Genomic DNA, 25,690 nt, shown 5'->3' with positions numbered 1-25,690 from the left:
GAGGTGACTACTCCCGGCATGCATTGCACACAGGTATCTCCTCCCCCTCTGCTGTGAAAGGCACACCCCCAGGTACCGTGTAATCCTGGTGTTGCTGTCGCCCGGCGCTCTTATTCCCTGTGGCAGAAGGTCAGCAGTGCTCAGTACAGTATGTGGCGGTCGCCGTCACTCCGTGTCCCTTCACTCATGGAATCCGCTACTGCAGCGACGTAACATGTATATTATCATACAGCAGAAGCGTTACCTCTCCCAGGACGCGGGTCAGCAATAAAGAGCCTAAACATCTGCCTCACAGGAAACACAGAGGATTAGTAGGGATTAGGGACGTGCCACTCATAGCCAGGGATTGTGGGGGCCACAACAACATGGCCGGCTCCCTGCTCACACACAGACATGTGTCCCCGCATTATCACATACAAGTGTCACCCGGCGGCCAGTGGGCGTGGCCATATCAGTGCAACGCAGGAGCGGCGTGTGGAACGCAGCATACTTCCGGATGTGACGTCAGGCAGGGACACGTCATCCTGTAAACACAGAAGCCGGATACGAGAATTCGGCACCGTCAGCATGGAGCTGGGGGACCAGGAGGTGCCCGCGGCAAAGCCGGACATAGAGGTGGAGTGGAGCGTGTTCCTCCAGGAGACAGGTCGGTGCGGCAGCGGTGTCCAGCGTAACGGGCGCAGCCTTCGCTTATGTCGCCGGAGCGGCTGGTCGCGCCATAGTGCACTGCTAATAGGCTTTTAATGCTCCCATTCACGTGCTGTGCTATAAAGTGAGCCGATAAAATAGCAGAACACGGAGCAGCGCCCATGGAGCTGACAGCAAGTGACGGCCACAGGGTGCAACTGCTAATGGGGTCGGAGCAGTGACACCTCCCGCCTGAGGGGGTAGGGGGGTTCCTGTGAGTGCCACCAACTTTCAGAAAATTCCGGTCCCCAGAGTTGATTTGGGGTGGGGGGATATACTTGTGAAAGCCGCCACGGATTTTGGGGGGCAGTGGTCCCGTGAGAGCTGTCAACTTTTAGAAAATTCCAGTCCCCAGGGTCGTTTGCTATAAATAGAATCGAAACTATGCGTTGCCCTCCCCTGGTCCAGCACTGAGTCTCTCCTGGTCCCATTGCCTAATATTGGCTGCACCTCTCACATCATGTTGACAGTGCTGCACTTAATCAGTGAGCTCTGCGGCTCTGCCCGTGTAGACAGAACACCCCACTCTGGGCCATTGCTCTCACTGATTGGCTGTCGACACTAGTTCCGCTGCTAATGCCGGACACTGACAGCAGCAGAGACTCAGCGCTGGACCCAGAGACAATGGGTAAAGCACGGTTGTGGAACAAGATTTTCTGAAAAGGGACAGCCCCTTTAAGGTAATAGGGGGAGAGTCATGTTCAGGATTCTGGGTCCTTCTCTTTTATGCTGTGTTCACACCCCCGTGTCTACCGCTCCATGTACGGACCACGATGCTTCATGTGTCCTGTGCTACCGCTGCAGGGAAATTGTGCACTCACTGCCAGATTTCCAAAAAGATGACCGCAGATCATGGAGCTTCTACTTACACACCTTTGTCATGTGGCGGTGTGGTCATTACAGGGTTACACACCAATATGAGATTAGATGTGTATTGGGGACATTCAGCCACAATGAGAGGAGTGGGGGGGGGGGGTGATGCCAATTCAGCGGGCGCTCCTGATTATGTCTGTTCTTCCTGCAGTGGGCACAGTGCTGTCGAGCTATGGATGGTTTATCCTGTTGGGTTGTATGTTGCTGTTTCTTCTGAAACAAAGGTTCTCTGAGCACATCGACTCCTTTCTGACATCCACACCCAGATCCACAGAAGGTATATATGTATATGTTGCAGCTTTATGATTTTTTTTTTCTTTTGTTTTTGTTTCTTCCACATGACCTTTTAACCTCTTCCCGATCGCAACCTTGCACCAGAATGTTCAGGTGCTGGTACAGGCTTTGTCTACACCATCAGCACCATCACCGCTGGGAGCTCAACCTAACTGACAGCTGCTCTCCTGCTGTAACAGCCATTGGCCGATTCCAGCACCGCCCCTGGTTGTTTAACCCTCTAAATGCCGTGATCAATAGTGAGTGGGCAGTGTCCCTGTGAGAGCCGTCACGTAATGGAATGGCAAGAGTCCCCTTTACAGATTTTGCATGGTGTTATCACCATAAAATGTATTTGTCCACTTTACGGAGTCCTATTTCATAACCCATTCACAGACCTAATAAGGTGTATCACCTTTTAGAAAACCCTGGTTCCAAGGGTCCAATTGCTGTTAAAAAAAACATAAACCATAAAACCCCATAAATGGAGCGTTACTCACCCTCCTCGGGTCCAGCGCCCAGGCTCCACTTCTCCCCTTGCTTGATATTGGCTGTGCTGATGACATCGTGTTGACAATGCTGCAGCTAATCAGTGAGCTCTGCCCTTGTAGACAGAACACCCCACTCTGGGCCACTAAGCTCACTGATTGGCTGACGATGCCAGCTGCAGCGAATACCGGACATCAGGAGCAGCAGAAGAGACTCAGTGCTGGACCCAAAGACAAAGGATAAAGCGCAGCTGTGGACCAAGATTTTCTGAAAGCGGAAAACCCCTTTAAAATTAATAGGATATCCCTGTCCAGTATACTCATTTTTTATGTAAAGACCAGAATGTTCAGGTGATATGGTGCATTAAAAGCCCATGCCCGCACTCACTGTTGGGCGCACAGTTTAACTGATAGTCGAGCTCTTGCTGTAAGAGCCATGGGCTGGTGCCAGTGCTGCCACTGGTTGTTTAATCCTCTAAATACCATAATCCATAGCGATCTCGACATATAGAAGGTTGTGAGTGAGATGAGCGCCCTCTCTGAATCCATCGACACCCACCCACACGAACCAACCACTGATAAGTATATGTTAATAAAAATGGTATAGCTGAGATTGTCATCCCGTTCTGCAAAATCAAGCCCAGACTTAAAAAGCTATAACTCTCAGAACATGACGAAGCAAAAACAATTTTTTTTTTCTATAAAATAGTTTTTAGTGTGCAAAAGTAGGAAAACAGAAAAAAAATAAATACATCTGGTATTGCTGTAATCATAGTGACCTGAAGAATAAAGTTGTCTTGTCACTTTTATACCGCACAAGGAGCGGTGTAAAAAATAAGTCAATTCTTGACCTGCTGAAGAATTGTTCGTTCTGCCTCCAAAGGTCCGTCTTTTTAGGCGAGCATATAAGTGTGGTCAACCACAGTTGTGTGCACGTCTGGAAAGAAGGACACTGCCAGAGGCCAGACGGAGTCCTGATGTAAGTTATCAGCATAGATCATGGGATAAATGTGAACTGAGCCTTAAAATGATCTAAAATATGTACCCCAAAATGTTACCAATATAAACCCACAAAAAAAAACAGCCCCCACTCAAGTCTGCCATCTGTTAACTGAAATATAAGGGGTTTCCACATTATTGGTAGTATAGAGGCTCTGAAAAAGCAACATGGCCCCCTCCAAAAAATATGCCGTGAAATCTGCGACCCAAATGCCCCTTCCTCCTTGCTGAGCTCCAAAGTTTGCCTAAGCTGTATTTCAGTAAGTGTTTTTTTCTGCTACAGTAATGCCAAACATTAACGATTTAGAGAAAGCATGTGTCCAGAAAATAGCTGGACGCAATGTATAGGGCGCTACAATGCATAGGGTGATGTCTCTAGTGTAAATATTATTGTCTTATTTTTATTTGTAGACCCAGATGACGTGGTTAGAAGACAGGAAGCCGTGGCTGCAGCCAGGCTGAAGATGCAGGAGGAGCTCAATGCTCAGGCTGAGAAGTTTAAAGAGAAGCAGAAACAGGTGGGCAGTAGGAATAGTTTTTTACCCCTCAGTGATCAACCAGCATGCTTTTTTTACGCCGGTCATTATGGGGCTTAAATTATACAGTGCTGCATTTTTATGTTGATGCTATAGAGTAAGATTACGCTGCAAGAAGCACCAAAATCTGCATGCAAAATCAAATAGTCGTCAAGCACTTAATAATTAAAATTTCTTGTAACTTTATTCACATCTTCATGGCAACATGTGCAGAAAAAAAGAACTTCTCAACGCGAATTGGGCTTGTTCACAGAATATGTGCCGATTACACAGAAATTGTATTTAAAAGCAGTGAGAGCCAATCAGATTCAAGATTGCAAATCTGACACCTAACTCACCGCAAGAGCTGCCATGGGTCCAAAGGAGTGGTACATGTCAAATGTATAAAACAGAAAAGCCAGGAGTATAGTATAATGGAATAGTATAGTATAATGGTGCAGTGCACATTCCCTATAGTCATAACCAATGCGTTGTGCTGCGTAGCTTAGGGCAGCATGGACATAGTATACAAGTATGATGCACATTCACCAAGTATAGGGGACATTAACCCTTTCACGCAAATGGGTCATTGTATGTCCAGATTGCATGCATTTGTGCATACAGTTATGATTAATGGATGTCACAGGCTCAGGAGTTGCGCGTGCTTTTTGCTGCAGAAGATGTCTGTAGTGCCGTAAGATGAGCTCCTGCTGCGTGTGGGCATCCTGCACTCACAGCATTTTAACCCCTCAAATGCTGCTGTCATTAGTGACAGCGGCATCTGAGGAGTTTGACAAAGGGAGATCGCTCCCCTGTCAGCCCATCAGCACCCCTGCAAGGCGATCGAGAAGCTATGGCAACTGGAGTCCTGATAATGGGTTACATGTCTGCAATACTCCTCACCCGATCAGATCCTGCCAGGGGCTGGGTTGTCCACTGTGTTATTAATGTGATATCGCATGTTCAAGTCCCCGTGTGAAACAAGTTCTGTAAAAAAAAGACCTAAAAAATTACAGTATTAATAAAAAAATCAATTAATTGTTTCAAAGAAACAGCCACCTCAAAAATTACATACATATTTGGTATTACTGAATTACTAACAACCAGTACTATAAAACTATATGTTTTCATACGGTATGGTGAACGTTGTTACAAAAACAAAGAAATGAACAAACTAGGCTGTAATTGCCATTTTGTTAATCTTGGCTTAAAAAAAAAAAAAAAAAAAAAAGACACTGATTAAAAAGTCATATGTATTCCAAAGTGCTACCAATAAAAACGCCAACTCTTTATGCAAAAATACCATCATACAGTTCTGGTAACAGAAAAGTGAGCTAGTTAGAGCTCTTAATATGACTCCTCAAAAAGTTATTTTTCTTATGAAAAAGTATTAAAAAATAAAATAGGTATAAATTCTGTACCAACGTAATCACATTGACCCGCAGAATAAAATGAGCATTATAATTATACTGCATGGCGAGCCCTGTAAAACAAAATAAGATAAGAATGATTCCTGATCTCATATTTTTGTACATGCCTACTACCGAAACCAGGTGTCAGCAAAGACTACATGATGCCTGACAATCGGCTGTGAAAACAGTCAACTTTGGGCATTACCATGATGTACATGGGGAAGGACGTAGCCTTCCTTTGGCACTGAAAGAGTTAAAGGAGAATGTTCCCATAGTTAGATCTCTCTGAGGTGCCATTAGGTCCAGTTAAGGGGTTAGCTGTGATGATCCAGCCAGTAGAGTAGAGGGGGAACTTAGTGCCATGATCAAGCATAAAGTGTGTATAAAGCTTGTCCCTGATATATTTCCTTGTGGGGCTGTAGTACTTTTAATCGGCCACAAGATGCCACTGTCAGGCGCAGCTGTTAAGAGCCTGCTACCAGAATGACAGTGAGGAATTCACAGCCGCAGGGGGCGGGGCATACTATATAGCATCTGGAGAATTTTCCAGAAAGTGTCAGTTGGAGTCCTGTCAGAGTTGTGACAGGAAGCCTTAAGGGCAGTCAGAGATATTGGCTGCTAGGGTAAACGGGAGCTCCCTTCTCTCAGATAGTGGATCCACAGTGTAAATATCTCCTCATGCAGGAGTCCCATTAGCCGGCCAGAGAAACTCAACGGAGGTATTGAGGACCCGGAGCACGTCTAGTCTGCAGGTAGCAGAGGAAGATAGGACTCCAGGCTAAGCCGTGAGGGAGATATAGGATCCGGATACACTGTCGCTGGTGAGGAAACTTCTCTTCAGGTAGAGAATAGAGTTAGAGAAATGCTTCATCTAAAAAGGGCACAAGGGCTGAAGATGTTTCTAGCACCTGTATGGGAGATGAAAACCTGTTGGGCCTTATCCAATGTACTTGACTGTAAATACTGTATATACTTCTCTCCCCCAAGTAAAATCCCAGTTAAGGTTAAGAACTTCGTATCCTCTGAATTTATTGTTGCCCTGGTCCCAGAAGAGAAATGCCTGGAGGCAGCCGCGATCGGATGGTTTGAAGTAAGTGAAGAATGTCACATACCAAGCCACACATCAGAGGGAAGACACAAATTGTCTGTAGGGTGTCAAAGCGAGCAGGGGCTACAACTCGCCCACGACTATCTCGCTGGGGCACCTTACATACATACATACGAATGGGTATAATTTGTCCTTTGGTCCTCTCGCTTTTTTGCTGAAGAGCATGGGGTACCATCTTTCTAATGGGCTTAAAGAAGTATCACAATTTTTTATTTATTTATTAAATATGTGTAAATGTTAGTGTAATGTCAGTAAGCTACTGTACTCACCCATCGCCACCTTCTCTGGTGTCCAGCGCCATTCCGGTCCCCCTCTTAATGACGTCATGGCTTGTCAGATTCTCCGGATCACGCTGCTTTCGGTTTGACCCCAAAGTGGCTTTTACAGTGCAAGTCTGTGCCGCGTCAGAACGATGCCCCATATACTTGCATTGTAATGGAGATTTCTGGCTCAGATAGGGATCAGGAGAGTCTGAAGAGGAGCAGAACAGAGCCGGATACCGGAGCCAACTGCGATTGGTGAGCATAGTAACACTGACACTACTAACATTTACACAGATTTAATTAAAACCTTGGGGGTGCTTCTTTAATGTAAACAGTAAAGTAGCTTATTAACTGTTTACTGACCTACAATGTCTATTTTCGTCATACATTGCTAAGGAAAGTATGAAGCTGGTTTCGGAATCTGCTTCATACCAGGCAGATGCTGGCTGTGTGGCAGAGAAGACATCTGCCTGTAACGCTAGTGAACTGAGCGCACGCCGATCACTGCAGATTAACTATTTAAATTCCTCTCTCAATCTGTGACAGCGGAGTTTGAATGGTGCTGGTGCTTGCACACATCGCCCCCCCTGATGCACATTTGTAGGGAACCGATTGGCTACCATGGCAGGGGAAAGCCTGCTGAAGTCTTCAGTAGCTGTCACCACCGACTAATTTTCATAAGAGTGCAGATTTCACTAAATAAGTAAAAAGCCAAGGGGAGTGAATATTTTTGCATGCAAATATATATATTATAATATATTACAATTTCTACAATTTAACATGTTTTGTTATACTCATGTTTATTCCTTTTGTATGTATTAGAACAACATAAAAAAAGGCAAATTGGACATAATTTCACACACCACCCCAAAAATGGGCCAGACAAAATTGTTGGCACTGTCATCTTACATATATTACACACACACACACTACCTGGGCTGTGGAGTCAGTAAGCCAAACCACCGACACCTCAATTTCCCTAACTTCCGATTCCAACTCCACAGCCCTGGGTCACTACTGAGCGTGTATATAAAGTGCATCACAGATTCATCTCAACTAAAAGCCGAGATCCTTACATCAGGAATAGAACAGACATTTATAGGACATTTCATAACTTTCCCACATTCTTATGAAAACATTTACTGCACGTCCTTCAATGTACTACTGTACCCAATTTATTATATATTTTCGGAATCGGTCCATTTTATACCAACTCCACAGCCCTGCATACTACACACACCTCTCAGGATTTTTATATAAAAAAAATAGTAATCTTACAATTTTCACACTGGACACAGAAGACTCCTAATTCCTGTCCTTTCAGGAACAGTTTTCAGCAAGCTCATTGCCTGGTAGGATTACAATGACTGATAACTCAGGATCCACCCATTCACAATGGGCTAAGTCACACCTGTCCCTGCTGCTCCTCCCTTCTTAATGACTTAGGGCAGGTGCAGACGACAGTGGATTTTCCCATCCAAGAGAATAAGGCCAGTTATGTGAATCACATTTATCAGAGTGTGAGCATAGTGTGATCAGATTCTCTTGGATGAGGAGAAGATGGAAAAAAAAAATCACTCAGTGGTAATCAGACTGCAGCCAGACATCATCCAAGTGAAGTCCGATGGTTTCCACGCACTCATTGACTTGTGGTCCAAGGAAAAAATCAGATGTATTCACGGCCCCATAGATTAACATTGGTCCAAGTTCGTTCCTATGTTTTAGGGTCAGAGTATGAGTCTGTTTATTGCTGCTAATGTTCAAGTGCATTTCCTGAAATGGGAAGTTGTATAGAATAACCTCATTGACCAGTGTCAAAATTGCAACATTTTCCTTTAAATAACGTTTGTGATATGGGGGAAAAAAACATTGGTATAAAACAAAAATTAATAATTTACATTTAATACAAAAACCTGATTAGGACATTTTCTGATGACACATTCCCATTAAATCAATGGGTATTGCCACTGGCCTGTTGACAGTAATAATCTAACACCTTCACCCACAGAGTTGCATGGTGCTTTTTGGAAGATTACCGTTTTGTGTTCATTGATGCCCCCTAGGCACGAATCCCCACCAGTGACATCTTCTGAGAGAAAAGAATAAGACAGAGTATGCTATAAGATAATTAGACATAGGAGTATAGACATCAGATCTTGCCAGTGTTCAGCTTCTGCAACAGTCTAGGTGTACGGGGAGGCAGACGTAACACGGTTTGTTTTTCAGCCTCGTATATCTTCTATTGTGCTAGTTTGATTTTTATATCCCCTTTTATCTACATCTATTTCTATCAGTGTGGCTGTGTAAGGGGCATTTTCCCATGTACTTATACTTTTATAGTAACTGTTCATGTGTGTATTTATGTATATTGATTATGGCTTTATTATTATAATCATGCATTTAAATTCTAGCACTTGCTAATGCATTTCTTACTTTGTATGCTATGATTGGATTTTTGTACCTATTCATACAGCCTTATTCATAAACGTGAACCCTTTATATACATTCATAGGATATGAATTTCACTATGTAGGCTGTTTACATTCTAACTTTGGTATCCAGATATAGATGTTTCCTCTGTTGCTGCGTTTCTTTTGCCATAAACTTATTTTTAAATATTTTATTAATCATGTGTCAGTAAAGAGATAGATATATCTATTTATTTTATTTTTTTTCTTACTTGCTTTTGCATTATGGTTGCAACCATCAGATCTCACCAAGTACCATGAGGTCTGCCACTGGATGAGGGGCTGGGGGTTCAACTGGTGAAATGGATACCTGTCACATCCAGTTCAGAAAAAAAAATGTGCATCTTACTAGAGAATTCCTGGTGGTCGTAGACATTAGATGTGTGGTGCACTTTTATGTAATCCGACAGTGGTCAGCCTCTAATAGACATAATGCTTTCCTGTGCCTGTCTGCAGACTGTTACACCCTGCTGTTCTCTTATTGCATGTCTGGGTTTCTCAGAAGGTGGCTTCTACTTTTAGTAAATGAGCACAGCTGAGGGGAGACGTCTTGGCAGGATTCCTCCACAACAGAACAATAGTCATGTTGGCAGTAAACGCTGCTGGCTCGCGTACCCAAAGCAAATACTGACAGCTAGGTCCTGGCAGCGTCCTCTCCTGCTCCGAGCAGCCGGGACTGTGGGAATGTGAGCACAAGGCCAGAGGTGATGCAGCGGAGGTCAGAGCACAGCCCATACTCCAGGATGGCTCAGCAGACAGACTGTGTATTACCGAAAACTCACTATAAAGGGCAGCCCCCATACATTAGAGGGTTAGTTGGTCCCATCCGTAATCTGCACATCTGGCTGACATTTCTCTACTTTCCTCTTACTGTGAAGGATGGGTATGGTGATTTTCAATTTTTACTGTACCAGACTGAGAGAAGATGTTGAATGTAAGTAACTGTTTCACTGCAGCTACCCTATCCATATCTCCTATTCAGGTATATGGATTTAAAGAAAATCTGTCAGCAGGTTTTTGAAACGTAATCCGAGGGCAGCATGAGGTTGGGACTGAGACACTGTTTTCAGCAATGACACTTATTAGGCTGTGTGCTGTTGTTTCCATACAATGAGTGTTTTATCAGCAGGAGATTATCACTGCTATGCTACATCTAAAAACTGTGTCACAACTGCTGCACCCAGTAAGCTAATTGACACATTGCTGGAATCAGGGTCTCTGCCCCTACATTACGCTGTTCTCAGACGAGGTAGCAGAAACCTGCTGATAGATTCCCTTTTAATATGAACCACAGCAGAGACGCAAATGAAGGGTAGCTCTGGCGTAGTTGGCCTCCATCAGATCACTGACAGCTTTTGAGCTCCAATATAAGTTGTCCTAGTAAAAAGTGACTGTTGCCTATCAGGGCTGTGGAATCGGTAAACCGAACCACCAACTCCGACTCCACAGCGCTGCCTCACTTCTGATCGTGCACATAAAGTGCAGCGCTGGTAGGAGGAGCTTCACTACTGAGCGTGTACATAAAGTGCAGCACAGATTCATCTCAACTAAAAGCAGAGATCCTTACATCAGGAACAGAACAGACATTTATAGGACATTTCATAACTTTCCCAAATTCTTATGAAAACATTTACAGCACATCCTGCATTGTATTACTGTACCCAATTTATTATATATTTTCGGAGTCAAGCAGTCCATTTTATATGGACACTGACTCCACTGCCCTGTTACCTATAATAGGATTTCTAGAACAAGGTTAAAAATGACATTGGTGATCCGATCAGTTGCTTTGGGCAATACTGATGGTTTTTATGCATAAGGTCTGTTATCTGAGGGTTCACAGAAAACTAAGATTTTTAGCATTTTCTTCTGACACAACTTATAGAGGATTTCCAAGCAACATGTAAAAATTGTCTTGTAATTGTAAATTGGGCGTTACACCAGTAGTATGATCACACATTATTTTTCAACCCAAATTACATTGTTTATACTGTTAAAGAGGAGTATTTACATTTTAACAGAAAAGTTTGTTCAGATGGATTTTCTGATGAAACTACCGAACGCAGAGATTCCTCATAGGTCCCAGAACCTGACGACAGAAGATACTCTATGGCAGCCATGTGCATCTGCAGTGTACACTAGCCATGTGTCTCAGTTTGGTAGTCTTATGTTAGTTATCCCTGCTGCTGTTATCATCCGGGACAAATGCACGCTCTATGGTGGGTGAGACTGTAACTAACACTGGTATTTTCAGCTGTCCACAACAGTACTGCAAAGGGCATCAACCCAAGGCTAGAACCCCTGCTGGGCTGTTGGTGCCAGATACGCCATTAGGTGCCGGTATTTCACTCTTCTTTAAGAAAGGACAGTACTAACTAAGACTGGCCGTACACATTACATGGCTGCCAGCCATCTCAGCTGCCACTCCAATACACAGGAGCGCTGGCTCGGCCGAATGCTTCTGTGTTCTCTGATAAAGATGCTAACTTTCACGTTGTCCGTCGACTTTTCTCTCAGGAAGAACAATGCGATCGGCAGTCTGAAAACGGACATGTTTGATCGACATCTCTCCCAACCATCTGTAAGTCGGCTCTCCCATGAGACATCGGCTGAATCCGTCGATATTAAGCTAATGTGTATGGGAGCCTTAATTCTTCAGACGCCCATTTGCACTCCAAGATTATTGTGAACGATAAAGATTGCTCAGTGAACAAGTGTTGTCTGACACCAGCAGACCACACTTGTTCACTGAGCTTTCTGTATCGTTCACAATAATCTTGGAGTTCAGACAGTTTAATGTGTGTGGGCGTATTCCAACTTGCCCCTCACAGATTGTCAGGGATCCAACATGTCCAATTTTGGACTGAATATCCTTTTGTTCTTGGTTAGAGAAGCCATCACTAGAGGAGTCTGACATCGGCATTCTCATCAGGGCTGTGGAGTCAGTAAGCCAAACCACCGACTCCTCAATTTCCCTGACTTACGACTCAGATTCCACAGCCCTGGTCACTACTGAGCGTGTACATAAAGTGCAGCACAGATTCATCTTGACTAAAAGCCAAGATCTTTTAGATCATGAATAGAGCAGACATTTATAGGACATTTCATAACTTTCCCAAATTCTTATGAAAACATTTACTGCACATACTGCATTGTACTACTGTACCCAATTTATTATATATTTAGGAGTCTGAGTCGGTTCATTTTATACCAACTCCATCAAAATGGACATGGGCTCCGACTCCACAGCTCTGGTTCTCACGGAAAAATCAGCCAAGTGAGCGCTCCTGTGTATGGAGGAGTTGGCAGCTATCTATTGTGTATAGGGTCCTTTAGGCTCATAAATCATTTTAACAGCATCTGTAGTCTGTACTTCCATCACAAAATTGTCTGAAAAGCTTGGTTCAGAATCTGTACAATCCTGACTACACAGGCCGGATGACACAATTTGAGCATTTCCACGTTATCATTATGAGGATTCACCAGTGTAATTGTGATGTTCTCCCCATCACTGTCACTAGTCCACAGTGCCCTTCCTTCCCAGCTGGGATCATATTCCTCCCGTCTGCTTTAAAGACCATTGGCCTGGAAATGCCCATCAGATCCTATTTTGCCGAAATGCTACCATACCACATGTGAATAACCCTAGAAAATAGTAATAACAGTTCTTACTTGTAACCATTTTTTTTTTTTAATTACCATAGATGGCATTGGAGCCGGAAGCCCCGGTCTGCGTGTAGTCTTGATGATTTAGGCAGTGATCAGTAATAGTCAACGTTCTGTAAACCTTTTAGTTTATGGCACTAATGACCAGGAGTACTTATACTGTGTATCTTACTTCTTTTACTGTATTTACTACAGCTAGAAGAAGAGAAAAGGCGTCAGAAGATTGAGAGCTGGGAGAGTATGAAGGAAGGAAAAAGTTACAGGGTGGTCGCTCAGGTAAGACTGGGTATCCTGGCTATCCTTCCTTCAGATTACAGCTTTCATGCAATGTCCTTGCAGTATATGTAGCTGTGATGTGTAACACTGGTGGGTGTGGACCCACTGTGCCACGGGCTGGGCTTATCCTGGAGGGGCGTGAGTAAGCAACTACCTGGTATTCACTAGAGCCTCTGGTGGTGAGGATACACTTGGCCGTAGGTAGACACCAGGTACCACTCCAGGGCAGTCTCTTTGTCTGCAGCAGCTGACCGGAGGGTCAGAGACACAGGTACGAGGTACAAGAGGGTGAAGACATAATCGTGGTCAGATGGTCCGAGGTCGGGGCAGGCAGCACAGGTTCAGGATAAGTAGCCAAAGTGAGACTGGACTGGTACAAGAGTCGGGTCAAAAACAGAAGGAACAAAAACATACAGAGCACAAACTGGACACTAGCTGAACAAACAAGCTAGGAACCAACTTTCGGGCTAGGATACATGGTAGGAGCTGCCTAATAACAGACTTGCCAGTACGGGATAGGCCGGGGAACCTAATCTCTGCAGGACCTAGCAAGGTTAAATTCCTGTAGAGACCGGCCACATCCCTTTAAGGTAAAATGGAAACAATCCCAAGATGCAGCAGTGTTGCAAGAGGAAAAACTCAGTGAGCCGCGTGATGACCATGTTGAGTAGGGCGGTGCTGAGGAGGCATACAGGTTACCACTGTGACAAGATCCATGATTTCAGCCGATTCGTCAGCCATTAATATTATTAGACCCTTAGTGTTGTAAACTTCTGCCAATAATTTGCCATTTACAGCATGGCCGGACACTCGCTGTAATTATTTTAAAGCACTTTAGCACTTGGACTACATTTGGCAAAGCAGAAAACAGCATCTGATGTTTGTCACAGAAATGCTCTGTGAAAAAAAAAACATTTATCCAGCACCCTTTTTTCAATAAACAGAAGGTGCTGCCAGACATCTGACACTACTTCTCTCAAAACCAGGCCACATACATTAGATGAGGATGGGCAGATGAATGATTGTTGACACGATGACCCAATTCACACTTTGTAATGAACATCTGCATGGCCCGATGTAATTTAGCCATAAATGTTGCATGTCATTAAGAAAGCAACAAGCCAACAATAAGGGAAGAGCTGGTGGGCCGGCTTATGAAATGACTGTTGGCCATCCAAGTGACCCATACAACTTCCATTAGTGCGGATCATCGGACAACCACTTACAAACGTGTGATCAGGGTTTAGAACGGCTTTGAGCGTTTGCTGGTAGAAAACATCTGTTCTCGAGTAGAAAGGGAAAGATATGTTCCAATTGACTAAGGATGAAGCATATTGACCTCCACTGACTTAGGCAGGATAGTATGCTGCTACTACAACCCCTGGTAAAAATGATGGAATCACCTTGCTCGGAGGATGTTCATTCAGTTGTTTAATGTTGTTGAAAAAAAGCAGAGCACAGACATGGCACAAAACTAAAGTCATTTCAAATGGCAACTTTAGGGTTTTAAGAAACACAAAAAGAAATCAAGATAAAAAATGTGCTACTCGGTAAGGGTAATTTTTTTTCAGACCAAGCAGAGGGAAAAAATTATGGAATCATTCAATTCTGAGGAAAAAATTATGGAATCATGAAAAACAAACACACAAAAGAACACTCCACTACATCACTAGTATTTAGTTGCACCACCTCTGGCTTTAATAACAGCTTGTAGTCTCTGAGGCATGGACTTAATGAGTGACAAGCTGTACTCTTCATCAATCTGGCTCCAACTTTCTCTGATTGCTGTTGCCAGATCAGCTTTGCAGGTTGGAGCCTTGTCATGGACCATTTTGTTCAACTTCCACCAAAGATTTTCAGTTGGATTGAGATCCGGACTATTTGCAGGCCATGACATTGACCTTATGTGTCGTCTTTCAAGGAATGTTTTCACAGTTTTTGCTCTATGGCAGGATGCATTATCATCTTGAAAAATGTCATCATCCCCAAACATCCTTTCAATTGATGGGATAAGAAAACTGTCCAAAATATCAATGTAAACTTTGGCATTTATTGAAGATGTAATGACAGCCATCTCCCCAGTGCCTTTACCTGACATGCAGCCCCATATCATCAATGACTGTGGAAATTTGCATGTTCTCTTCATGCAGTCATCTTTATAAATCTCATTGGAACGGCACCAAACAAAAGTTCCAGCATCATCACCTTGCCCAATGCAGATTTGCGATTCATCACTGAATATGACTTTCATCCAGTCATCCACAGTCCACGATTGCTTTTCCTTAGCCCATTGTAACCTTGTTTTTTTTCTGTTTAGGTGTTAATGATGGCTTATGTATGTAAATCCCATTTCCTTTTGGCGGTTTCTTACAGTTCGGTCACAGACATTGACTCCAGTTTCCTCCCATTTGTTCCTCATTTGTTTTGCTTTTCCTGTTTTGGAGACATATTGCTTTAAGTTTCCGATCTTGACGCTTTGATGTCTTCCTTGGTCTACCAATATGTTTGCCTTTAACAACCTTCCCATGTTGTTTGTATTTGGTCCAGATTTTATACACAGCTGACTGTGAACAACCAACATCTTTTGCAGCATTGAGTGATGATTTACCTTCTTTAAAGAGTTTGATAATCCTCTCCTTTGTTTCAATTGACATATCTCGTGTTGGAGCCATGATTCATGTCAGTCCACTTGGTGCAACAGCTCTCCAAGGTGTGATCACTCCTTTTTAGATGCAGATCTAATTTGATGCAGGTGTTAGTTTTGGAAATGAAAATTTACAGGGTGATTCCATAATTTTTTCCCTCTGCTTGGTCTGAAAAAAATTACCCTTACTGAGTACCACATTTTTTATTTTGATTTCTTTTAGTGTTTCTTAACCACTTCGCACCAGAGCCTGTTTTTGCCTTCGTGACCGGGCCAATTTTTCATTTCTGACCACTGTCACTTTATGAAGTAATTACTCTGGAACCCCTCAACGGATCCCCCTGATTCTGAGATTGTTTTTCCGTGACATATTGTACTTCATGATAGTGGTAAAATTTCTTCGATATCACTTGCGTTTATTTGTGAAAAAATCGGAAATTTGGGGAAAATTTTGCAATTTTCAAACTTTGAATTTTCATGCCCTTAAATCAGAGCGATATGTCACACAAAATAGTTAATAAATAACATTTCCCACATGTCTACTTTACATCAGCACAATTTTGGAACCAAAATTTTTTTTTGTTAGGGAGCTATAAGGGTTAAAAGTTGACCAGTGATTTCTCATTTTTCCAACAAAACTTACAAAAACATTTTTTTAGGGACCACATCATATTTGAAGTCACTTTGAGGGGACTTTATGACAGAAAATACCCAAAAGTGACACCATTCTAAAAACTGCACCCCTCAAGGTGCTCAAAACCACATTCAAGAACTTTATTAACCCTTCAGGTGCTTCACAGGAATTTTTGGAATGTGGAAGAAAAAAATTAACATTTAACTTTTTTCACAAAAATGTTACTTTAGACCCAATTTTTTTTTATTTTCACAGGGGTAACAATTGTGCAATTTCTCTTGAGCGCGCTGATACCCCATATGTGGAGGCAAACCACTGTTTGGGCGCACGGCAGGGTTCGGAAGGGAAGGAGCGCCATTTGACTTTTTGAATGTTACATTTGTTTGAATAATTAGCAGATGCCATGTCTCATTTGGGGAGCCCCTAATGTGCCTAAACAGTGGAAACCCCCTACAAGTGCCACCATTTTGGAAACTAGACCCCTTAGGGAACTTATCTAGATGTGTGGTGAGCACCTTGCACCCCCAGCTGCTTCACAGAAGTTTATAATATTGAGCCATAAAAATAAAATTTTCACATTTTTCCCACAAAAAATGTTTTTCATTCCCTAATTTTGCATTATCATAAGGATAACAGGAGAAATTGCACCATGAAATTTGTTGTTCAATTTCTCCTGAGTACGCCGATACCCCATATGTGGGGGAAAACCACTGCTTTGGTGTATGGCAGGGTTCGGAAGAGAAAGGAGCGCTATGTTGGCTGGGATAGGTGGCAGACACCATGTCACATTTGAAGAGTCGCTGACATGCCGAAACAGCAGAAACCCCCACAAATGACCCCATTTTGTAAACTACACCTCTCAAGGAATTCATCTAGGGAAGTAGTGAGTATTTTTTAATTTATACCATTGGGCAGTGAAAAAAGCATAATTATATTTTTACCACAAAAAAATGTTTTCCCTCAGATTTTACATTTTCACACAGGGCAATGGGTAAAAATGGTGCCGAAATGTGTCACACAATTTCTTCTAAAAGTGGCAATACCTCATATGTGGCTGTATCATACCGCTCAGCCATACGGCGAGATCTGGGGGGGACGGAGTGCTATTTGACAATTGGAGAACAAATTATTGTAGAATAGGCATTTGGATATGGGAGCACAAAATTTTCTGAGTTTCTTTTGGGGGGCAAGGGCCATTTCGCTTTTCCAGAGCCTTTCTGCTACAAGTAACTTGGAACTTATTTTTAACATGATGGACCTGAGTGGGGACTAGCTTTTTTTGAGGACTGAGTTAAAGCTTTTATTGGGAACATTTTACGTAACATTTATCCGGCGCTCTAGGCTGAGCACTTACATCGGGGTTTCCATCTAAATTTCCAAGTGATGTAATTCAGATGAAACCCTTGCGGGATCCATTCACTGTAATGAGGCAGCAGAGTTACTCTGGACTCCGTCTGGCCTCTGTTTAGCAGTGTCCTTTTTTTCTGAAGTGCACAAAACTGTGGCCAACCACACTTTTATGCACGCCTAAAACAAATGACACCGTGGGATCACAGGCCAGACGGCATCCACAGTAGCCTATCTGCCTCATTACAGGAAATCTTCCGTCATGGGTTCCGTCTGAATCACGTATTTCAGAGATTTACACGGAAACTCTGGTGTAAGTGCTCAGCGCAGAGCGCAGGATAAATGTGAGCAGAGCCTTACTGCGATCTTTGGGAGACATAATAAACAAATCAGTAGCAGGTGAAGAATTGGTTTTATTTATTTTTTTACGCCGTTCCTCGTGCGGTATAAGTGATGAGATTACTTTATTCTTCGGGTCGGTGCGATTACAGAGATACCAGATTTAGATCGGGTTTTCATGACTGACAGCTGTCACACACTAAGAGACCCTTTTTTTTTTTTTTTGCAAAATCTAGTTTTTGCATCGCCATATTTTGAGAGCTATAATTTTTCCATATTTCGGCCGACAGTCATGTGACGGCTTGTTTTTTGCGGGACGAGTTGACATTTTTATTGGTACCATTTTTGGGTACGTGACATTTTTTTGATCGCTTTCTATTCCGTTTTTTGGGAGGTAAAATTAACAAAAACCAGCAATTCAGGAATTGTTTTTTGAGGGTTTTTTTTATGCCGTTCTGCGTGTGGTAAAAGTGATAAGGCAGCATTATTCTTCGGGTCAGTACGTTTACAGCGATACTACACTTACTGTATATTTTTTTTATGTTTTGGCGCTTTTACACAAAACAATTTTATAGAAAAAATATTTTTTTGCATTGCTTTATTCTGAGCTATAACTTTTTTATTTTTCGGCTGATGGAGCTGTATGGCGGCTTTTTTTTGCGGAACAAGATGACGTTTTCAGCGGTACCATTTTTATTTCCATTTTGCTTTTTGATCGCATTTTTTTCCACTTTTTGTTTGGCGATATGATGAAAAAGCATATTTTTTTGCTCCGTTTTTTATTTATTTTTATTACGGTGTGCACAGAAGGAGTTAATTAGTGTGACAGTTTTATAGATCGGGTTGTTTTGGACCAAATATGTGTACTTTTTTTGGTGTTGCATAAATATACGGATTTATTTTATTTATTTTTATTTATTTTGTGATTATTTTATTTTTTTTAACAGTTTTAAAACATTTTTTTTTTACTTTTTTTTTACATTTTTACTTAGTCCCTGTATGGGACATTAATTTTTATTTTTCTGATCACTGATCTCATGTAATGTAATAGACATGTATTACATTACATGAGATCTTTGCTGACTGTTTTACAGTCAGTGTGTCCTGCTAGGCTTCAGCTGCAGGCTGAGCCAGGCAGGACACCATATATGGCAGATCTGGAGGCGGTCATGTGACCTCCAGCTGCCATAGCAACGCCAGGTCCTGGAAGGTATAAGGGGGCCGTCGGAGAGGTAAGTGGACGACCCCCTCTCCTCCTGCTGTCTTCTATATGCCGCGATCACTATAGATCGCGGCATATAGAAGACAGCAAAGGGTTAACATCACTGGGACCTGATCCAATCCGGTCCCGATGATGTTCCCTGTCAGAGCTAACGCTCTGCACCGGAATCGCAGCACTTGCAGTACCCTGGGGGTCCTGAGCGCTGCGAGACCACCCACCTTTTTTAAACGTCGGCGCTGCACAGAGCCCAGCAAGCGCCGACGTTTATCTACAGTGGGCCGTCGCGAAGCGGTTAAAGCCCTAAAGTTGCCATTTGAAATGACTTTAGTTTTGTGCCATGTCTGTGCTCTGCTTTTTTTCAACAACATTAAACAACTGAATGAACATCCTCCGAGCCTGGTGATTCCATAATTTTTGCCAGGGGTTGTATACATATTTTAAGGCCTCATTCACATGTTCATGTTTACGTGAAAAAATGTCACCATTGTCATCAGTGTTTTGGGTTGGTGTCATCAGTGTGGTATTTGTGTCTGTTTTTACTATTAATGTGTCATCAGAGTTTTTGACAGATGTATTAATAAATTACAAAGCTTCTCCTTTACTTTGCAATGTTAAACACTGACAGCACACGGATGCCATCCACGTGCTGTACTTGTCTTTCATGGACCCATAGACTTCTATTGGCACTTTTTATCCGTGATGCCGGAAAAAAAGACATCTCTCTGAGTTCTGGGATGCTTCATGTTAGTTAATGGCTCATTTTCAGGATTTTAATAAATATAAAAAAAAATCACCGAAAAGAAAAGCCTAACCAACACCAGGCCAGATTACCAATGCATTAGCAGGATGCAGGAGACCCCCTTGATAATAGCGGGGGCAGCACATGTGCAAAATACTGATGAAATGACCACTCGCCAACCTACCAATTCATAGAGGGGGTGGCTGTGTAGTATTATACATGCACACAGATGGGGCTTGTATTGGGCGCCAGTCACACAGGTAGGTGTGATGCACAATGTCTGGCTTACAGCCTATGGATGACACCCATACTATTAGATCAGGTAGGCTGCCTAGCACTATATAAGTGCTTCCCACAAGATATCGACCAATACCTCATGTAATGCATTTATTTTATACATTATTTTTTATCTTTTTATTGCACATTTTTCATTTTTATGCAGGATTAAGCCAGGCCCATTAACATTGGCATTGTAAGCTGGGGTGCTTGTCCTTGCGGGGAGCACTTATATAGTGCTGGGTAGCCCGCCTGATCGAATAGTATTGGCGTCATCTATAGGCTGTAAGCCAGAACCTGTGCATCAAACGTATTTGTGGAACTGGGTAACTGTATACAAGCCCCATATGTGTGTATTTATAATACTAAGCAGCCACCCCCTCCATGAATTAGTAGGTTTGTGAGTGGTCATCTGATCAGTATTTTGCACCTGTGCTGCCCTCGCTTTTATCATGGGGGTCTGCTGCATCCTGTTACTGCATTGGTAATCTGACCTGGTGTTTGTAAGGCTTTTCTTTTTTGTGATGTTTTTTTAATTTTTGCCCTTTTTTAATAAATATTCCCACGTATATGCTGGTCACTTAGCGTAAAAATTACCACCTATATTTTTTTTCTTCTTTGGAGATTTTCCTTTTCTTGCGCTATTAGTGTCTGACTTTCTCTCCCATTACAGCCTCAAGAGCCATCTCCCAGCTCATCAGCTTCATCGACGACTCCAAAGCCAAAACCAGACCGGAAAGCTCTCAGAGGCGGAGGTCAGTTTGTACTAAAAGCTGGAGACACAAGGGAGGGGTGGTAGAACTTGGGTCAAGGGTTTAAAATGAAACCAGTAGCCTTTCTGATTTGACATGGAGAAACAAGTGAACTATTTAATATGTGTGGATTTAGAATGAATGGTGTGGTGCCAATAGGGAATATGACAGCTCTGGTACTCTTAAAGCACCACTCCGGCAGTTTTTTTTTTGCTTATTTCAGCGGTGGAGCTATCCCCCTACTAATATACTTAATAGCCACCATCTTCATCTATCCTGGTGCCCCTCTCATCATGATCCGCCATCTTGTGTTTGCAACTCCTGACCGATCGGAAGTCAAAGTTAACAGTCACAAGCTCTTGGTGTAAGTCTGAGCCTTGTTCTGACTGTCATAGACTTACATTGTGCTGTGACTTTTAGCCTCCCCATCAAACACGAGCGAAACGACAGGTCACAAACTGCTGGAGAGCGACCGAAGTGACGCTGATAACAATGAAGGTGGCAGCTGGTGGGCACAGGGAATTTAAATTACTGACACCACTCCAATGATAAAATAAAGAAACTCTGTGATTAATCTGATGCCTGATGTGAAGGGATCCGCTCAGTGGCTGCTGAATACTCACCTTATGAAGTTTTCATAAAATGACGTCTTCTGTGCTTCGGAACCGGACGTGGGGGCAGGGTCTTCTTCTCGTTCTCCGCCTCCTCTGTTTCTTATTATTCAGTGACCTGCCTCCTTTTTAAAATTCCGCACCTTCATCATTGTGTGTGCGGCGTGTGCGCAGTGGGAGCCGGCGTCCTGTGTGCAGGACCTCAATAAAATGGTGCCGGAGGCGATGTGTGCGCATATAGAGATTTCGGCTCTGAACTGAGGTTGGTGGGGGGTGGATAACGACAAGAAGACCCTGCCCCCACATCCTGCCCCGAAGCACACTGGAGCACAGAAGATGTAATTTTATGAAAATGCCATAAGGTGAGTATTCAGCAGCCCCTGAGCGGATCCCTTCACATCAGGTATCAGATTAATCAGAATCACAGCGCCATTATAGCCATGCCTTTAGTTTATAGGGCTAAATCCTGCTAACAGGTTCTCTTTAAGCTCCACATGTCACCACTGATCCTCTGGCTGCACTGCAGACTCATGTATATGAAGAATGATGATCTTTACAAGACGGGACACAGATATTGTGCCGAAAAGCGGGGCTCTATGCAGAAATGAGAAGTCCAAGTGTAATACTCTTACTATCCTGCAGAGGGTGTACAAAAACTTTTCTTAAAACTACAGAACAGGAGACTCTTTATGTATAAAAAAAAATAAATAAATAAATGGCGCTGCAAGGACTTTAAAATAAAAACCATGGCAATATACTTTTTTTTTTTTTTTTTCTCTCTAGGTTATAACCCTTTAACAGGTGACGGAGGAGGTACATGTGCCTGGAGACCTGGAAGAAGAGGTCCCTCTGCAGGGGGATGAGGTTAAAGCACCTTGCTGGTGTTATTTCTTAATACCAGTAAGGGTAATGGGCTGCACCGCCCACAAATGAAGCGTCTTATTCTACCCATCAGGGTATCTCATTTATATCCCTTATCTGGAGTTTACATGGAACATTCAGTGAATTAATAGACAGTTTTTGTAGAAGAGGACTATGTGCAATGTGACACCTGCGTTTCGAAGGACATGTTGCATTTCTGGAAAGTCTGGTAACTTGTCAGTTTAACAAATGATGTGGTAGATTGATTTTGGTTCACTGCATTGTGACGCTCTTAATGACGTTTTCCTTAGAAATGGCGTGAAGCCAATAAGGATGACTGATGTGACGTGGCGGTCGGCTCATTTATTGTGTCTTTTCATTGTCACATTTTCAGTCGGTGAATAAATAGATATTTTGCACCTTCCACATGATGTTCATATCTGGAAGAAATTGGAGATTATGTACATTTTTAAAGCAGTTGTGTACTGAGTTGTGACCTGATTTTTCCAAGACTCGTTTCTGTATTTGATGACAAATGCCATATCTATGTATAATTAAAGTGTACTTTTACACAACATAAATTCTTTCTTCAGCACATGGTGGATATCTTGGAGAAGGTTTACCTTGGTTGTAACTTTCAAGTGTGTTTGCATTTGGATGTGGGTCAGGAATAGTAGGCAAAATATTTTATCCACCCTTATTTCATTTTTACCTTTTGCTTCTGTGAAAAATGTGCTACAGCTATAGTAATTGGACCTCTTTTCCAGCAAGGCATAACTTCCCGTAGCAAATGTCCTCTATTTTATATATTTTCATCCTAAATGGGGGTGTCAGGAAAAATAACTATTTGGCTGAAGGTGATGTACAACCTGTATAGAAAAGTCTGGTTAGCTTCACGCCTCAACGTTTAAATTGCAACACCAGGGCGAAAAATCGTGAAGTTACATCTATCGATCCTGTGATTTTTGTGTTAATGATGCGCAAATGATGAAAAAAATGGAAACATGGTGATCAAAACATCTTGATTTATTCAGCAAGGAGTATAAGCACAGCTTGGCTGCTATCATTAAGGTTATTAATGGTTCTCTAAGGAATGTTCTGCCACGCTGAATCATCAAGCTTACAGCTCCTTTTGCACTTGCCCACCAATGATGTCCCAGATGTGCACAATAGGAGACGAGTCTGGAGCTGCTGCAGACCATGGTAGCACGCTTAGGCCACCCAGGTTGCTCACAGTACCACCAGCCACTTGGAATTGTCATGTTCAAAAGCTCCTGGGACACTTGTTCCCTCGTGAAGGCCTTTACGTGGTGTTGCCCACATAGCCATTGCCTGGCCTGGAGGCCATCATTGCATCAAGACAAAAGCGGGACTCGTAGCTGAAGAGAATAGATCTCCATTGCTGTCTTACTCTGCTCCATGATGGCCTTTGAGAGTGGTGGTGTGAGTTCAGTGGAAGACCAGTAAGTGGACATCTGTCTCGTAGCCCAGTGTTGTTGCAAATGCTTTTCTGATGGTTTGTGTGTAGTGACTGATGCATTAAGCTTGGTATGTGATACCTAATTTCACTTGCATACCGATTAGAACACTACGCATCATTTTTCAAATCTGATGAGACTGAGGCGATTAGAAAGGAACGTCCCACCATTCCTAATCCTTCGCATAATGGTGTCCCCCTAAAGGGACTAAAGAAAAAAAATTAATGTATTTAGTATCGCTACGTCCATAAAAGTCTGATATATAAAATTAATTAACCTGGTCAGTAAACTCCCTAATGCTAAAATTGAAATGTCAGAATTGTGGTTTTACAGTTGCTGTAACTCCACATATAATGCAATAGGAAGTGATCACAACATTTTATCTACTCCAGAGTATTATATAAAGTCAGTTCTCCACGCAAAAAACAAACCTCACACCGCTCCATTGACTGGAAAATGAAAACACAAAGGTTTTTTTTTTTTTCATGAATTTCCAAAAATAAAGATTTACCACTCTACAATCTTCATCGCATCTTAATCATACTAAACTGGAGAATCATGTTGACAAGTCACTTTTACCATATATTGAACGCCGTAAAAAACAAAACCCAAAATACAGTTGCCTGGAGAAACTAAAATAACAGGCGCTCCCTGTGTAACACCATGGGCAACAGATGAAGGTGAGTCAAAGGGTTGGTCGCTGACCTCATCAGGTTGTGCGTGGCACACCTACGTAAAGAGTGATGTATAATCCAATAGTGGCTGCTCCTCTGGTCACTGTACTCACACGAAAAGGAGAGAGGAGTGCGGTGGATATTGGGCGCTGCCGCTGACAAAGTATGCTGAGGAAGGAGTAGATTCCACTCCGAAACGCATTGCAATAAATTGGAAGGTTTTTTTTTATACTTATCGTCTGCATTAACCTTTGTCAGCAACAGCGCCCAAGGTCTCCACCGCATTTCTCTCTCCTTTACAAAATACAATTGCAAAATCAGGCTTTTTTTTCTTTGCATTTTCACTGCACTTGGATTTTTCTTCCAGGATTCCAGGACACTGAATGGGTTATTTGTTGAATCTGCTGTTGTAGCTTAATCAGATAGGGCTCAACTTATTGTTTTGCACCAGTGTATATTACCTTGAGCATCAGTAATTTCTTAAAAGATTAAGAATCCGATTGGTCTTGACAAGAAAGGCTGTAATAAATGCAAGATAATTGGCTCACGCCCCCGAGCTGGCGGTGAAACACTAGTCTGGGTGAGGGGACGCGGCCTGTGACCATCCATACTTGGACAAATACTTCCTCCTTTAAATACAGGTACTGTTATCCTGTTGTATATCCATGCAGCTGATGGCACCACTTCATACGTTATTAATATCTACACAATGATTCATCAGCCTTACTAGTTTTATGATTTGATGTGGTCCCTAGTTATCATGAGTATCCCTGTAGCCTCTTAATGCACTCTCATCTGATATTATTAACCTGTGGTATGTCTTTAGGGATTCAGTTATGATGCACATGTTGTGTATTGTGTGGTCTTTCCACCTTGGATATACTGCATATACTATTGATCATGGGTATAGTGCAATATAGAACCTGATTCATTATATTGTTATCTTTTTCATTAATGGGGGTACCACGGTGTATGTTATTTCCACATAAATTACTTGTTTTTGGTCACATCTGCATCCCCGGTTGGACATTCTGCTTTTTTACTTGGTATTTTAATTGTTTCAATAAAATTAATTTTTTATTATG

General features: G+C 42.5%; 2 protein-coding genes across 6 annotated transcripts in view; one reads left to right on the top strand and one right to left on the bottom strand.

Annotated features, from left to right (window-relative positions):
* LOC141166567 (uncharacterized) overlaps positions 1–465 on the bottom strand; it is a 47,684-nt gene extending 47,219 nt beyond the window's left edge. For 2 of the 5 annotated variants that reach the window (XM_073653380.1, XM_073653379.1), the window contains exon 1: positions 77–464. The gene's annotated coding sequence lies outside the window, so the exon portion shown is untranslated. Of the gene's footprint in view, positions 1–76 lie in introns of all 5 variants that reach the window. The other 3 variants (XM_073653384.1, XM_073653378.1, XM_073653385.1) reach the window with 2 other exon arrangements.
* On the top strand, positions 379–25,690 carry SELENOS (selenoprotein S). Its single transcript, XM_073653386.1, has 6 exons — positions 379–646; positions 1,712–1,837; positions 3,732–3,838; positions 12,948–13,028; positions 20,903–20,984; positions 22,376–25,690. The coding sequence occupies exons 1-6, from the start codon at positions 394–396 to the stop codon at positions 22,453–22,455; spliced, it is 729 nt and encodes a 242-aa protein (XP_073509487.1). The 5' UTR covers positions 379–393; the 3' UTR covers positions 22,456–25,690.

The sequence above is a fragment of the Phyllobates terribilis genome, unplaced genomic scaffold (assembly GCF_046119375.1).
Source record: "Phyllobates terribilis strain yellow unplaced genomic scaffold, ASM4611937v1 Scaffold_11__3_contigs__length_659146591, whole genome shotgun sequence".
Taxonomy (NCBI): Eukaryota; Metazoa; Chordata; class Amphibia; order Anura; family Dendrobatidae; genus Phyllobates; species Phyllobates terribilis.
Note: the sequence above shows the minus strand (reverse complement) of the source record. Positions and strands in the feature narration are given on the sequence as shown.

Coding starts and splice junctions, on each gene's coding strand:
- SELENOS (XM_073653386.1), top strand. CDS start 394: ATGTGTCCCCGCATTATCACATACAAGTGTCACCCGGCGGCCAGTGGG. Junction 3,839..12,947: donor TTAAAGAGAAGCAGAAACAG/GTGGGCAGTAGG, acceptor TATTTACTACAG/CTAGAAGAAGAGAAAAGGCG. Junction 20,985..22,375: donor GAAAGCTCTCAGAGGCGGAG/GTCAGTTTGTAC, acceptor TTTTCTCTCTAG/GTTATAACCCTTTAACAGGT.